Source organism: Pogona vitticeps, chromosome 14 (genome assembly GCF_051106095.1).
Source record: "Pogona vitticeps strain Pit_001003342236 chromosome 14, PviZW2.1, whole genome shotgun sequence".
NCBI classification, from domain to species: Eukaryota; Metazoa; Chordata; class Lepidosauria; order Squamata; family Agamidae; genus Pogona; species Pogona vitticeps.
Genome location: NC_135796.1, coordinates 5394558 through 5409601, shown reverse-complemented (window position 1 = coordinate 5409601; position 15044 = coordinate 5394558). Strand labels below are relative to the sequence as shown.

Here is a 15044-nt window from a genome sequence, read left to right as displayed (position 1 = left end):
CAAGACAATTGGAGATGCTACCTATACCACGGAGCTATCCATACATTTACTTTAAAATAAAACAGAAAGGAAATTTTAGCTGCACAGTCTCTTTAACAATAATGGGATTTTCAGAATGTCCTCTTAATGAAATCTCAATCCTCTAATTTGGCAGCAATGCTCCCCAAGCCAAATTATAGGACTGGGAGTTTTTTTAATTCCAAGAATCTCATCTCTAGTATATCGCCTCATGCATGCTTCAATCCGAAGGTGTTCAAGGGTGCGGCAGCTGGCCAGTCTGGGTCTTAACAATTTATTTCCGTATTTCTTTTCATTTGGCTGTCTAGCCTAAAAGATCGAACGGCAACTCATAAAACATTAGAAGGATAAAATTATTCATACAATGCACCCTCAACCAGCCATAGGTAGTTAATTTATTCAGTTTTGAAACAAGCCCTGTGCATTTTAGAGCCAAGAAGCCATCGTTCAGTTTACAAGAAACTGAATTGGCTTTATGAGAATGGCAAGATTCCAAATTGCAGCAAAAGAGGGAGATAAAACACAGCCTCCTAACCAAGAGGAGAAGGACAAAAATTGGGAAGCACGGACTGCGGGAAAGACCTTGCATCAACGAAAAACTACAGCTAATCTCAGATGTAAAGGTGGCGTTGGAAGGAATATGTTGCCAGGTAGGTTCTAAAGGGAATTGACTCGGCTAATTGGAAATATGAAACACCACTCGGATTCTCCTGGACCGGGCTTTATTGGATAAAAGCAGCTCTCGTTTTCTGTTTCGTGTCCAGACAAAGTTCTGTTGCAGTCATTTTAAATTGTGTTCAAATATTCTGGTTTCTGCCCTGGTCCTTATTTGTTAATTTATATACTCTATTATGTGGGACATGGTGGCGCTGCAGGCTAAACCGCAGAAGCCTGTGCTGCAGGGTCAGAAGACCAGCAGTCGTAAGATCGAATCCACGCGATGGAGTGAGCGCCTGTCACTTGTCCCAGCTCCTGCCAACCTAGTAGTTCGAAAACATGCAAATGCAAGTAGATAAATAGGGACCACCTCGGTGGGAAGGTAACAGCGTTCCGTGTCTAAGTCGCACTGGCCATGTGACCATGGAAGATTGTCTTCGGACAAACGCTGGCTCTATGGCTTGGAAACGGGGATGAGCACCGCCCCCTAGAGTCGAACACAACTGGACAAAAATTGTCAAGGGGAACCTTTACCTTTACCTTTATACTCTATTATTCTATACATAAGACATAAGAAATGTATTTGTCATTGCGCTCACAAGTGGGTGCAACGAAATATACTGTTTCCTACAAGAGAAAAAAATGTGTAATGAATTCCCCTCCCCAAAAAAATAGTTAAAAGGAAATAGCAGTTCCTCAGCTTTGGCCATTCTTGATGAAGCCAGCAGGCTTTCTGAAAATGACCTCCAAAAAAAGAAGAAGAATTTTTTTTTTCTCAAGACCATATTGCTGTGGTTGTGAAAACCTTTTATGGGGTCCCAGTTTTAATCTCTCTCTCTCTCTCTCTCTCTCTCTCACACACACACACACACACACACACACACACACACACACACCATCCCTGCTATGGACTTTCGTCCCTCCTCTTTATTATCAGACTATTCTCAAAAGACTTCGAAATTCTTTGCTCCCTCCACCAGTCTTGTTAGAGCAGGGATAGTGCATTGCATTAATGGCGTGGTATATGAATGCATGAATGAATGAATGAATGAATGAATGAATGAATGAATGAATGAATGAATGAATAAATAAATAAATAAATAAATAAATAAATAAATAAATAAATAAATAAATAAATAAATAAATAAATAAATAAATAAAAGGTGTTACCTTCTGTATCCTATCTCAGGGGGTGATGAGCACTCTTAACACTGAAGGCATTCAAGAGAAAATGGGACAACCGTCGAGTCAGCTCAGCTTTGATTTCGACTCTCGCATTGACTCAGAGGTCTTACCAGTCCCTTCCAACTCCATTATTCGTTGATTCTACGATTCTGTCAATCTGAACCCAGAGCCTCCTTCCACAAAATCCAGGCTACTACTTTCTGTGCCAGCTTTTGACAACTTAGCACTGTCTCAGATTTTAGAACCACAACTCCCATCAGCTGGGGATGATAGGGATTACAGTTCAAACATCTAGAAGGTATCAGATAGGGGAGGACTGCTCCGCATACACCAGCAACCATATGGTAAATAGCATTAAACTGTGGATGCACTGGGGAGAATAAATCGCAATCATAGGTTTCATTGTGAGCGGAACTGCTTTTGTCATTAGGCTGAAACAGCTACAGTAGGATCCCCATATCCACAAGGATTCAGTTCTAAGATCCCCCCCAACTGCAGATGCTGAAAAACACAGATTATAATGAACATTATTTAATAGTGAATGATATACATAACATGGTTTCTTGCTCCCTCTAGTGCCCAGTTCTGATAATTTCATCTTTAGAAATATATATTTCTAGGATTTTTCTTTTAATATTTTTAATATTTGCAGACTGTGGATAAGTGAATCAGTGGATACTGATCCTGCAGATAAGGGGATCCTGCTGTACCTCTCCGGTAGAGAGACCTTCTCTTTTAAGTCCTGAAAAAATTGTTGCGATACCCAGCAGAGGTGTAGTGATTGAGGTAACTGGGAAGTGAACCCATTCAACATTACAACCCCTCCCAGTAGTCCCAGTGAGAATCCCAGCATGGGTTTTGATCTACACGGGTGAACCAGTTCTGATGCTTTTTTATCTTCATCAGAAGTAGGTCATTTGTAAAGATAACAGCCAGAATCCTCATGGGGGAGAAGACTGTGTGCATAATGGCCGTCATGAAAGCTTCTCTACCCTTTACTAGGACGTCTGTTGCATGACTGGTCTTGTGACCTATTTCACCACTAATCAGGCAAAGGAAAGAACCATTTCTGGGCACCATAATAATTATGAAAAATGATTGCCATCCAACTTTGCCACAGGGCCTGCTATGCAACCCGTATGTCACACATCGGACACCCCAGGAAACAGATTCTGGCCACTGTGTCTTAACCGCTCATTCAGGATTAAGCCATTCCTAAATTATCTGGATCCATACGGGGAGGCAACAGTGCTAAATCATACATTACTACTATGAGGATTACAACTCAGCTCAAAACGAACAGAGAAACCTGAAGGGTGGGTGACAGATTATTCATTCTCCGTACTAAATAGCGCATGCTGGCATTCTGACTAGGCATGGGAAAATCTGTCCATTTCACTCCCCGCTACTGTACTTTACAGGTGCTATACAAGTTGGTGAGCCTACTGGGGAGTTTAACTTCAGGACAGCTTCTGTAAAGTTCAGACTAAAACCCCAAGTGGATTGCCCACAGCCACAAAATCAGACCCACCACCAGCTGCTACTGTCTTAAGACGACGGAGGTCCTCTTGTTCGTTCCTGCCACAGCAGTACTGAAAATGGAGCATCTCTGAGGACGAAGAGGAGGCACCTTAAAACAGCTCCATGAACATGCCTGAATCCACAGAGATTCAACCCAAAATGTCCAATACTCTTAGAAATCAAATCTGGACAAGCAAAATGGTTAGGCTTGCTTACTTCTACATTTGAACCCTTTCCAATTTTGAGTCCTCTTCTTTATACGCATGATTTGTGGATTTTGTGAAATTCTGGTGGTGGTGGGGATGAACAGAAATGAATTCTTCACCCATTTCTCATGTTGACCCCTTGAGCCTTGGCTTCCGTTGCAAAACCCTACAAGTCTTCAGCCCAGATGCTTTCAAACCGGGCAAACCAGTCTTGGCAAAGCACATTTTAGACAGCCGTGCAGAGCCCAGATGGGAGAACTCCAACCTACAGTGACTTGCATTTTAGAGCATTCGGGATTCTGAGTAGGCAGATCACACATTTGCACAGGAGAATCTCCTGGCAACCTCCGCAGGAAGACACTTAATGAGACTGTATAATGAAGGAACCCCGAGGACAAACATCCTAGAATCAAAAACAACAAGAGCAATTTCAAACTCCCTACCCTTTCAACATGAGCTCACCTGGCGGGAAAGGGCTAAGAAACCCTTGGATAGGCCAGAATCCTCTTGGATCATCTGCGTTTGCACAAAGGAAATTGTGCACGTTTTGGTGGCGAGTTGCTCCCTATAACAAGGCGATAGTGGCATGCTTGGTCATGAAGACCTACACACAGACAAATATTCATCCAGCTCCTCTGCAATGAGAGGCCATTTTCTGCCAAGGGTTATTTTTTCTTTCTAAAGTCAAGCTCCAGGCTTCTCTACTACCCTGGAATCACAACCATGAAGGTCCTCATGAATAGGACATTGAGAAGACCCCCAACGCTTCCTCTGGAGCGGACCCAGGCAGCAAGCGTCAACATACACAGCCGTATTAGGGCACCTGCTGGAGACCCAGTTAGATCAAGAAGAGTTCCTGGTGTGCAACTCTACTTGAGTCGGCCATGTGTATCAGTCCTGGGAGCTGCCATTTGTGTTTTGTTTTTTTTTCACCATCCTCTGAGAGGCTGCTTGAGCAGGACTCACAATTTGTCTAGCACGAATCCAAATTTGACTACTAGGGATGCCAGCCTCCAGGATCTGAAACTTCCAAGAAGTTGAGAGCGATGATGATCATGCTGGCTAGAGAAACCTTACACTGCTGGGCAGAGTTGAGAAACATTGTCTTTTTTGGGTTAACTCCCATGATTTTCCAGTGAAGGAAACTACTAGCCATGGGAGAAACTGCCCATAAAAGTAACTTTTCCAAGCTCTAGTTAAGAGCTAACTCAACTTAGCCCTTTTATTTATGTTGGACTTCAATATCTATCTATCTATCTATCTATCTATCTATCTATCTATCTATCTATCTATCTATCTATCTATCTATCTATCTATCTATCTATCTATCTATCTATCTATCTATCTATCTATCTATCTATCTATCTATCTATCTATCTATCTATCTATCTATCTATCTATCTATCTAGCTAGCTAGCTAGCTAGCTAGCTATCTATCTAGCTAGCTATCTATCTATCTACCTGCCTGCCTGCCTGCCTGCCTGCCTGCCTGCCTGCCTGCCTGCCTATCTATCTATCTACCTACCTACCTACCTACCTACCTACCTACCTACCTATCTATCTATCTATCTATCTATCTATCTATCTATCTATCTATCTATCTATCTATCTATCTATCTATCTATCTGTCTGTCTGTCTGTCTCTCTGTCTGTCTCTCTGTCCGTCCGTCCGTCCGTCCGTCTATCTATTAGATTTGTAGCCCATCCGTCTAGACTACATCTACTCTGGGCGGCTTACAGTAAAAAACAACATATAAACAATTAAACAACCATTCAAACCAATAATATTAGTGGCATTCAAGATGGAAAAGCAAAAGGGAAGTTAAAACAGAAAAGAAAATTAAAGTGTCCGAAAGAAAAGCCCTCCTTAAAGAGCCAGGTCTTAAGATGGCTCTTAAAAACACCCAGCGAGGGTGCCAGGCGAATTTCCGACGGAAGTTTATTCCAAAGTCGAGGGGCCACTGCCGAGAAGGCCCGGGTTCTTGTTCTTTCTTTCCTTATATTCTGCCTGTTATGAGAAAGATTCTTCCAGTGATTAGCCTCTACTCATATCTTACCTCTAATTTTCTACTCAGTTACTCTTACACAAAAAGTAGTTTTATGCCCTGCCAAAACAGCAGCAAAAGCTGCTGTTTCCCACCGCCAAGATATCAAGTCATGAAAAGGTGTTTCATTTCTAAAGCACACTAATTGTTTGTATAGAACACTGTGCAGATTTTATTCAACACTGGATGGAGTCTCCTTTCTTTCTTTTTTGCTGAGCTGGTGCTGGTTTTTCTACCTTTGTTGTGGCTTTGGTGCTCATCACCCCAGCGAGCTTTGTTGAATATAAGATGATGAGCGTAACATCCCAACATTTGGAATGCCAAAGGTTCTCCTTCAAGTTTATTTTATTCATTTTTAAAAAGCACAAATCTGTATCCGAGACAAACAACGGAGGAGGAAAAATCTTTTTAAAAAATAATTCTCCTCCTGAGGCTATGGGGGGGGGGGGGAAATGAAGTACAAATTAATATAAAGAGTGATAAAGAAAATCTCCACGCCATTAAGGAACGCCTCTTGTATTTATAACAGCAAGACAAATTGGAAAACATGCTAAACACTGAACCCTTGGCCAGTAATTAGGCTTCAAGCCGCTCCCTCTTGAGAACAGAAAAAATGTCCCGTAAATGTATGACAGGCTTAGCCCTGCCCAGCCAGAGACCCTTTTTCTTCTGATTTCAACTCTCATCAACGCCTCAGAGTGGAAACAGACATGATGGACATGCAGGCGTTTTTGAAGAGGTTGCCATGTTAATTGGTGGAAGCCTATCAGACAGAAAAACAAAGCAACCACCACCACAGCAAAGACATCAAGACATGTTGGAGTGTGTACAGATACATACACTATACCTATAAGACCTGGCGTCACTAGCCTGAATACAATCCAAAGTGCAAGGAGAGTTGTATCCAGAGCTTTCGGAGTTGCAACAATTAGAGCAGCCGCATCTGTCCACCTCCTTTTCAGAGTTCCCGGTTTGCTCCGAATTTAACTGCAATCCTCATGGGAACTGGGAGGCAGACAGATTTTTCCTAGGAACTGTATATTGTTCCAAACATCCCTGTCATAATGCAAAGGCTTTGCAGGTGGCATGGTCTTCACTGGGCTATGGAGAGCCATTAGCCTTGCAAAATATTTCACAGAGTCCTAGAATAATGAAGTTGGAAGGGGTCTATAAGGTCATCAGGGATGTGGTGGCGCTGTGGGTTAAGCTGCAGAAGCCTCTGTGTGCTGCAAGGTCAGAAGACCAGCAGTCGTAAGATCGAGTGAGCCCCCGTCGCTTGTCCCAGCTCCCGCCAACCTAGCGGTTCGAAAGCATGCAAAATGCAAAAATGCGAGTAGATAAATAGGTACCACCATGGTGGGAAGGTAACAGTGTTTCATGTTGAGTCACACTGGCCACATGAACATGGAAGATTGTCTTCGGACAAACGCTGGCTCTATGGCTTGGAAACGGAGATGAGCACCGCCTCCTAGAGTCAGACACAACTGGACAAAAATTGTCAAGGGGAACTTTTACCTTTATAAGGTCATCAAGTCCAACCCCCTGCTCAAGGCAGGAATATAAATCAAAGGCTATCTGCCAGGTGGTTGTCTAAATTTCTCTTGAATGCCTCCAGCATTGGGGCACTCAGCACCTCTCGAGGTAACTGATTCCATTGCTGTACTGCTCTAACAGTTAGGAAGTTTTTCCTGATATTCAACCAAAATCTGGCTTCCTGTTTGCTCCTCGGTTGTAGATAGGCACTACTCCCACAGCCTGTAGGTTTGCACTCTTCGTATAGGCCTGGGCGATTACAGGGACAGTCCAAACAAGCACCCACCGCTCCCAAATTCACCATGACATCCAGAAGACCCTCTCTCTTCCACCCTCACATTCCCCAACACATTTCCTGGCCAGTCTCCTCACCAGCCATTAGCCATTTTGAAACCTCCTTAGTCCCATTCTCTCCACTGCACCCTCAGACTCCAAGCCATTCCCCTCACGGATCATTTTTGCATTACACAAACAGGGAGGGCAGGATTACAGCCAAAGGTCCAAAGAGCCTGCAGCTGATGCTCTTCTAGAAGGTCATAAGGAGAGCAGCCCCATGGCAGCCACCAAGAGGAGCTTCTTCTTTCATTCCTTTTCAGTTCCTTTGAGAATAAAACTGTATCTAAGGGAAGGGAGAGAAGGGTTAGGCAGGCGACACACCTTGTGTCCCCGCACAGCCCTGCATCTGGGAGTGCAAAAGCAAAATGGAAATTCTGAGTTCCTCCAGCCCAACTGAACACCAAAGGGAGTGCTGAAGAAGCTCAGAAAGAGCCCCTTTGTGGCCCTTCCATTTCATCTTTTCTCCCACACGTCATACATCAGATCCCCGTCCCTGATCCTTCATGGATTTTTGTCCTCACAATAATCTTGTGATGCAAATAACAATGGCAGACAGACATACTGTAGACGGGAGACATTGATCTCTCCCCCCCCCCCGCTTTTTTGTTTGTTTGTTTGTTTCAGAATGAAGCCTCCAGAATATTCCAGACTTGGCCACACTCTCTAGAGTGCTCTGAATATTGCAATAATAATAAAAATAAAAACAACAACAACACTTTTTCCCCAAATTCCAGTTAGAAGACAAACCACAAGCATCGTGGTTTAGTAGGAATTCAAATGTGGGACCTGATCATCCAAGTGGAATCTCTCCTCCACTGTATGTTCCATGACATACCTCAAAACTCATCACTCTGCCTGAAAGGGTCTCTTTGCGCTTCCCAACTATCTGAAACGGAGACTCCAATACGTGTCTTCAGTGCCAAGCAGAAGGCTGTCCCAGCTGTATTGCTATATCTGATCTTTGCCCATGGAAACAGGGTCTTCAGCTAGCCCCGCGCAGCCTTCATTTGCATGAATTCATCGCCTTAACAAGGTAGAAACGGGGCAGACACGAAGTCTGAATTGCAGTCCGGACGGTGGTCCAAGGGCCAACTCAATGCAGTGGTTTATTTCCTGACCTAGAACCCTGCTTGCAAAATACGTTTGCTTTTTCTACTCCCCAAGGAGGTGGGGTGTTAGACTGTGCCAGCAGAACAACAACAAGACCCTCTCATATATTAAAGACTTCCAGTTTGATCAGGGCAGAAGGTGTTCCTACGGTGCCCACTCCATGATTTTAATGTCCCTGCCAGTGGGTTTCCATGAAGTCAATTAATGACAAGACTTCTTCCCTCTGAGGCTAACTACACAGATCATTGAGCCCCCCGTTTGAAGCACTGCAGGGACAGGTTATTACAGTGCACCAACCATCCGACCCACACCTTTCTGGCTTCTACTCTTCTGTTGTGGGTCAGATCCCTCTGGCCGGGATCAGTTCCAGCGCCTATGATCGCTGGAGCCGATCCAAAGCAAGCCTTCCTCTTTCAATTTGCCAATATCGTGAAGTGGCTTAATAAGCGAGCCACTTTGGGGGGACTGGCTAATTAATCATTTCCCCTTGCTCTGCAGAAGACAAGGGAAGTGAAAGAAAATAGATATTTTTGATTGTATGTATACTATTTCTTGATGTGCTACACCATCTGTAAAATTTATTTTAAAAACATTTTCTTTGCCTCACCTTCAAGGGCCTGTGAAGAAACCGCCTGCAGTTGAATCCACAGTGCAAGCAGTTTCTCATCTAACCCTTCAAAAGAAGGCAAAGAAAAAACAATATTTTTAAATAGCTCGTGCAGCAGATCAGCAACACTCCATGTGCAATAAAAATATTGTTTTTCACTTCCCGTGTCCCACTTCCTGAGCAGGGGAAGTGGTTAATTTGCCAGCCTCCTGAAGTGGCTTGCTTATTAAGCTACTTGACGATATTGGCAAGAGCCACTTCCGTGTGAATGGTCAGGCTTGATTAGATTGTTCTAATCAAGCCCAACGATTGCCAGGTATCCCAAGCTAGCTACCCACCTAACCCTGCTGCAAGAGCAGTCATACCCAAAGAGAATTGTCAAGTCTTCCAGTTTCTATGGCCATAAATCTGCTAGATTTCATAGCTCCATGAGGCTCCGTGCTTTCCAAAAAAGGAAATTTGATTTTCATTCCCTTTCACTGTCATTCCAAAAGGGAAGAGAGAAGCAGGTGAAGATTCCCAGTTTCCACATTCAGCACAAGGTTAAGACTCAGGGCGGATGATTCGAAAGCCAACCTGCTAGAGAGGAAGTTTGCTGGGTGGGGGATTCTGGCAGTTACAGAAAAGTAATCATTCCAGATTGTGCCTGACGCATCCCCGAAACACCTTTGTTTTCTGGTTCTTTTAACAAGTTCCCAACTTCTGTCGCTCAAGTTCAAGGTTTGTGCTGTCATCATCATCATCATCACCACCCAGACCTACATCGAATTAAACACTCTGCGTTTCCATGGCAAAATATTGCAATAAAAAAAAAAGAAAGCATCATCTCAGATCTTCTAGCTCCTTGGTTCCTAACCTTCAGCTGACTAAACATTGTGGACTCCAGCACCCAGAATGCCTTAGTCATTGGGGCCAAGAGGCCAGGATTTCAGTGGTATACCCTGTGGAGCTACAGTGTCCCCAATTACAATGCACAGATGTGAAAACTGGACAGCAAAGAAAGCCAGACAGGGGTAAAAAAAATGACTCACTTAAATGTAGTGCCGGAGGAAAGCTTTGTGGATACCTTGATCCACCAGAAAGACAAATAACGGAGCCGCAGATCAAAACAAGCCTGAAGTCTCTCTAGAAGCAAAAATGACTAAACCGAAGCGATCATACTCTGGGCAGAGGACTCACTAGAAAAGATAATAATGCTGGGGGGAAAAGGAAGACTGAAGATGAGAGGGATCGAATCTGTAAAGGACTCTATACAGCCTTGAGTTTGTAAGATCTGAGTCGGAATGTTAAAGAGAGCAGCCTTTGGAGGTCAGTAATTCATGGGGTCACCGTGAGTCAGAAGTGACTTGACATCACGTAATGACACCAGCCCTGTGGAAAGTTTTGATCAGGCAAGTTCCAGGGGTTGTGTTAAAATGAACCAGACATCCGAATGGGGGAATCACAATGGGTGTTGAAGTCTAAAGCATTTAGAAAGCCAAAGCCGGAGAACAATGGTTCCATACAGATTTTTTTTTCACAATCTGTGCTTCCCACATTCAGATCTCTGGCTCAGCTTATACAAAGGCCAAAATCCCACGATCAAAGCTTTCCACCGGCCGTATAGCTTCGCACTTCTGCTGGAAGATAGCCTCGCCTGCTTCGGATAGCGATGAGGCTGATGGAAAATGTCAGCCAAAACATCTGTAGGGACTCAGGCTGGGGTTAGTTGACTTGTTTAAAAGCTTCCCCGTGGGAGCAGAACCTCTTCGCTTGCAGAAATCCAGCACAGCAGGGAATAGGGCTCCATGTAGCCCTGATGTGCTGTTTTTCCCTCTGCAAGGTAAGAGGAGGTGGTTATATTTAAAGCAGCAAGGTGTGCCCATTTGCCTGCAAAAAAACCGCACAGTTGAAGGAAAAGCGGTATGTTCATTTTATGAAACCTGGGACTCAAGGACGGACTTGAGGCCAGCCAGACCTCCGCCCTACCTGTGTCCTGGCGGAACTGGTGCATGGACTGCAGATCGATGATGTAGGGGGAGAGCTGGGCGTCCACCTGCCCCAAGACCACGCTCCCCCGGGCATCCTCCTTCAGGACGTTCTCGATGTGGTGGCACACCGCCGCCGTGTAGGGCCTCCAGCGCCCGTGCTCGTTCAGCCACTCCCACACCACCACCCGGGCCACGTTACTGGGAGGGAAGCCCAGTCCGTTGGCCAAGACCAGGGTCCCTGTGCCAGGCCGTGCCATGATGCCGGCTCCTGCAGACCAGGCATGGAGGAGCAGGCGGGCAGGCTGGCCGGATCACTGGGAGGGCGTCCTCCCCATCTGTCTCAGAGCATCCCCAACATTTCATGGCCCTTGAGAAGGGCACCTCTCCCCTTCATCATGAGCCACAGTCTAGACCTTTGGGGTGTGAGGAAGACGAAGCACAGATGCTCTCTCGATCAGTGGTCTTGCACAAGGAACAGGAGGAGGAGGAGAAAACAAAGAGGAGAAATCCAGCTTTTTCCAGGGCTGTCGCAGCGTCTGCAAAGACAATGCAAACGAAGCCCACGTAACTATTTTCGAGGCACGGCTCCCTTCGGGGGTGGACTGGGAAGGAGTCACCCACCACAGAGTCAACAAGAAGGTGACGTGTCGAGGTGACACGGCTTCTCCCGACAGAAGAGCCCACGAGACTGGGGTATCACACTCAACCCAAGTCCCTTGTCTTCCAAAGATTTGGGGAAACCTACAAAGTCAATGCTTCGATTTCTCACGCCGCGGGCATCCAGGCAGAAGGAAGCGCTTCTTTCTTGCCATCCACGGTCTCAGAGGAATCCTGTCGCGAGGCTGCGCTCCCCTCCTTGCTTTCCGATGGTCCAACTGCTCTCCCCTCTTCTGGATACAACTCAGCCCCGCTGGGCCACGAATGGCAGAATTAAGGGTCTGTTCCGAGAGGCGCCGGTGGGGCCTGGGGGAGCCTTTGCCCAGGTCCCCGTCCTGTGGCTTCAGGCCAGAAAAAGGACCAAGGCCATCCCTAGCCGGCTGTGGCAGAGTCCTTGTAGGCCGGAAGGTGGTTCCAAAGCAGGGTCTTCACTGGCCGGGAGGGAGAGAAAGAGATGCTCCAACGCTGCCCCCCCCCGGTGTTTCTAGCCAGAGGGCTGCCTCAGATCCTTCTCCCGCAAGAGAGGGTGACCTCTTTTCTCATCCGTGCCACCTCCACCGACCGACGCTGCTGCCGAGGCGGTGTCATCCTGATTTTTCCGCAGCCCTGATCCCTCTTTCGTCCGCTTCCCTCTCTCTGTCTGCTCGACGCAGGGGCTGGGGAGCAATTGGGAATGGGAAAGAGTCACACCGAGGATGATGGATTCCCGGCCAGGTGGCGGGTCTCCGCACCCTCCCTCTCCCACGACCAGCCACCCCCGCTTTGCCTTGGCACGGGGTGGCAGCACCCCCTGGCTGCTAGATCTGCCTCCTCCGCCGACTGAGAACCCCCCCACCCCCACCCCCGCCGTCCGCTCACCCCTCGGTCTGTCTGGCATCCTTCCTTGCCCCAGAAAAACAAACATCATCTATGGCTCTTCCCCCCCCCCCCCACATTAGGAAGGGGTCTCCTGCCCTCCCCTCTCCCCCACTCCAAAATCAGGGCTCTCCTTTGCCCCTTTCCTTCCCCAAACTCTCCCCCATAGGGTTGCAACGGGGGGGGGGGAGAGGGATGCGGCCAGAAATGCATCAGAACAGGAAAGCCATCTCTTCTCCCCCCCCCTTCCCAGCCCCATAACTCTTACCTGGCAAAATGCCCAAGACTCAGACACAAAGGAGGCCCACTGGGGAAGCCAGGGGCGAGGGGGGGGGGCGCGCGGAAAGGGAATGGCCGAGATGGGGAGAGGCGCCTTTCCCCCCCCTCAAGCACGGATTTGGGGGGAGCGCAAAAAGGGGGACGGGGCACGTCGCCCCCTTTCTCTCCGCTCTGCAAAGCGGGACAGACGCTCGGGGTCTCGGTCTGCCTCGGCTCCCCCCACCCCACCACCACACCCCGTGGCCAGATCCCCCCTCCCTCCCCTTCTCCCACTCGCCACCTCTCTCTTATCCCCCCCCCCCCCAGGCGCTCCACTCTCCGGTCCCCGAGGGAAGCGTAAACGCGCCTCGTTTGTAAGCCGGGGAGGCTGTCAAGAGGGAGGGAAAGGCTGGCGGGGGGGGGGGGAGAGGCCGAGAGGGGGCTCGGGTGCCTGGTCCTGCCCTCCCCCCGCCCCGCCCCGCCCCACACCTGTCCCAGGTGCTCGGGATCGCTTCTGCCCCCCCTTCCCTCCCGCTGCCGCCGCCGCCGCTCACCTCGCCGCGCGCCCCGCTGTCCCCAGATGATGCTCGGGTGGCGCAGGCTGGATGCAGGCGAGAGGCGAGAGGAGGGAGGGAGGGAGGCGGGCGGGGGGGGGCGTCCCTCGCCCCTCCCACGGAGGCGGCCAGAAACCGCAGCGAGCCGGTGCCTTCCCCCCACCACCACCACCACCACCACCAAAGATGGAGCCAGGCCAGCCAGCCTCGCAGCTCCGCCGGTACCTGTGAGCGAGGAAGGAAGGCGGGTGTGGAGCCCTCGCCGAGAGGGCCTCTGAGCATGCACAAAGAGCGCAGACCGAACAGCACGGCTTCGAAAGAGGGGGGGAAGAGGACGCGGTCAGCTTTGCCGCCCCAGTGAGCCTCCCTGGGCGGGATGCGGGGGCGGCAAGGCAGGGTGAGAGCGGGCAGGTGTTTAAATCCGCCTGGCACCCCCTCCCCTGGTCATCTCGGGTCTGGCCCTGGCTTTCACCCTCGCCCTGCTCCTCCTCGCAGGGTTGTTGTGAAGACGAGCCTGCGAGGGACTGATTGATTGATTGGTTGGTTGGTTGGTTGATTGATTGATTGATTGATTGATTGATTGATTGATTGATTGATTGATTGAGAGAAAGACAGAGAGACCCCGCTCGCCGCCTGGAGCTCATTACAAGAAAGGCGGCACACAAAACAAGGTCCTCGAAGGGAGCCTTATATTCCCACCCACCCCGGTGGTGCTTTCTCTAGAGTCGGCGCCTTCCAGGGATCGTGGGCGACAGCTTCCATTATCACCTCCGCCGCGCCTCCCCCCCCCCACCGCAAGGGCGCGTTTCCCGCCTCTTGTTGAATGAGAGGGGCTTCATCATCCTCATGCTGGGAAAGAGGGGAGGCAGCAGGAAAACGTGAGAGGAAGAGACTCCTTGAAGGAAGCCACAGAGCTGAGCTCGCAGAAGCTGCGGGAGGTTGTTGAAGGCCCGCCGCGTGGGTGGTGGGGGAGGCTGGAAGCGAACCGGTCTCTTTGAAAAAAGAAGTCAAGGGAGTTCAAACCCAAACTGGACAGGAAGCCCTGGGACCCACAGGCATCGAGAGGTTCCGTTCAGTCTCTACCACATTGAAACGAAAAGAATGAGAAAAAGCTCTGCTTCTTTCCATCCAAAATATGACCATATATGTACATTCTGATAAGTTCTAACTTAAAAAAAACACCTAAAATGAATTGGGTGACCGTGTTTAGTAGGAAACACATATGAAAAGAGGTTATAAAAAAAGGGATAGGGATATTCAAAGCCGTACTCCACTCTCCTGTTTTATTTGCGTTTAATCCGTTACTGCTCCCAGACTCTGGAACTCCCTCCCACAAGAGGCCAGCCTGGCCCCAGTCTTGGCTGTCCTCTCACAAGGAGGCAGAAACCTTTCTCTTCAGGCCAGCTTTCCCTCCGTGACTGGCTGCTTGAGTGGGAGTGTGGAAGGGATGGTGCTGCCTTCCTGCTTTGCCTGTGTTTTTAGAATTGCTTCTCTTTACCATTTCTCAGAGTGCTATTGGTCTAATCCTTTTT

At 48.2% G+C, this 15044-nt stretch overlaps 1 protein-coding gene across 2 annotated transcripts in view; it reads right to left on the bottom strand.

The window, feature by feature from the left end:
• DTX1 (deltex E3 ubiquitin ligase 1) overlaps positions 1-11538 on the bottom strand; it is a 64698-nt gene extending 53160 nt beyond the window's left edge. The window contains exon 1 of one of the 2 annotated variants that reach the window (XM_020807095.3): positions 11187-11538. In XM_020807095.3, the coding sequence (XP_020662754.3) occupies positions 11187-11445 (259 nt within the window). In that variant the 5' untranslated portion in view covers positions 11446-11538. The remainder of the gene's footprint in view (positions 1-11186) is intronic. The other variant, XM_020807094.3, reaches the window with a different exon arrangement.
• Between the last annotated feature and the right edge of the window lie 3506 nt (positions 11539-15044).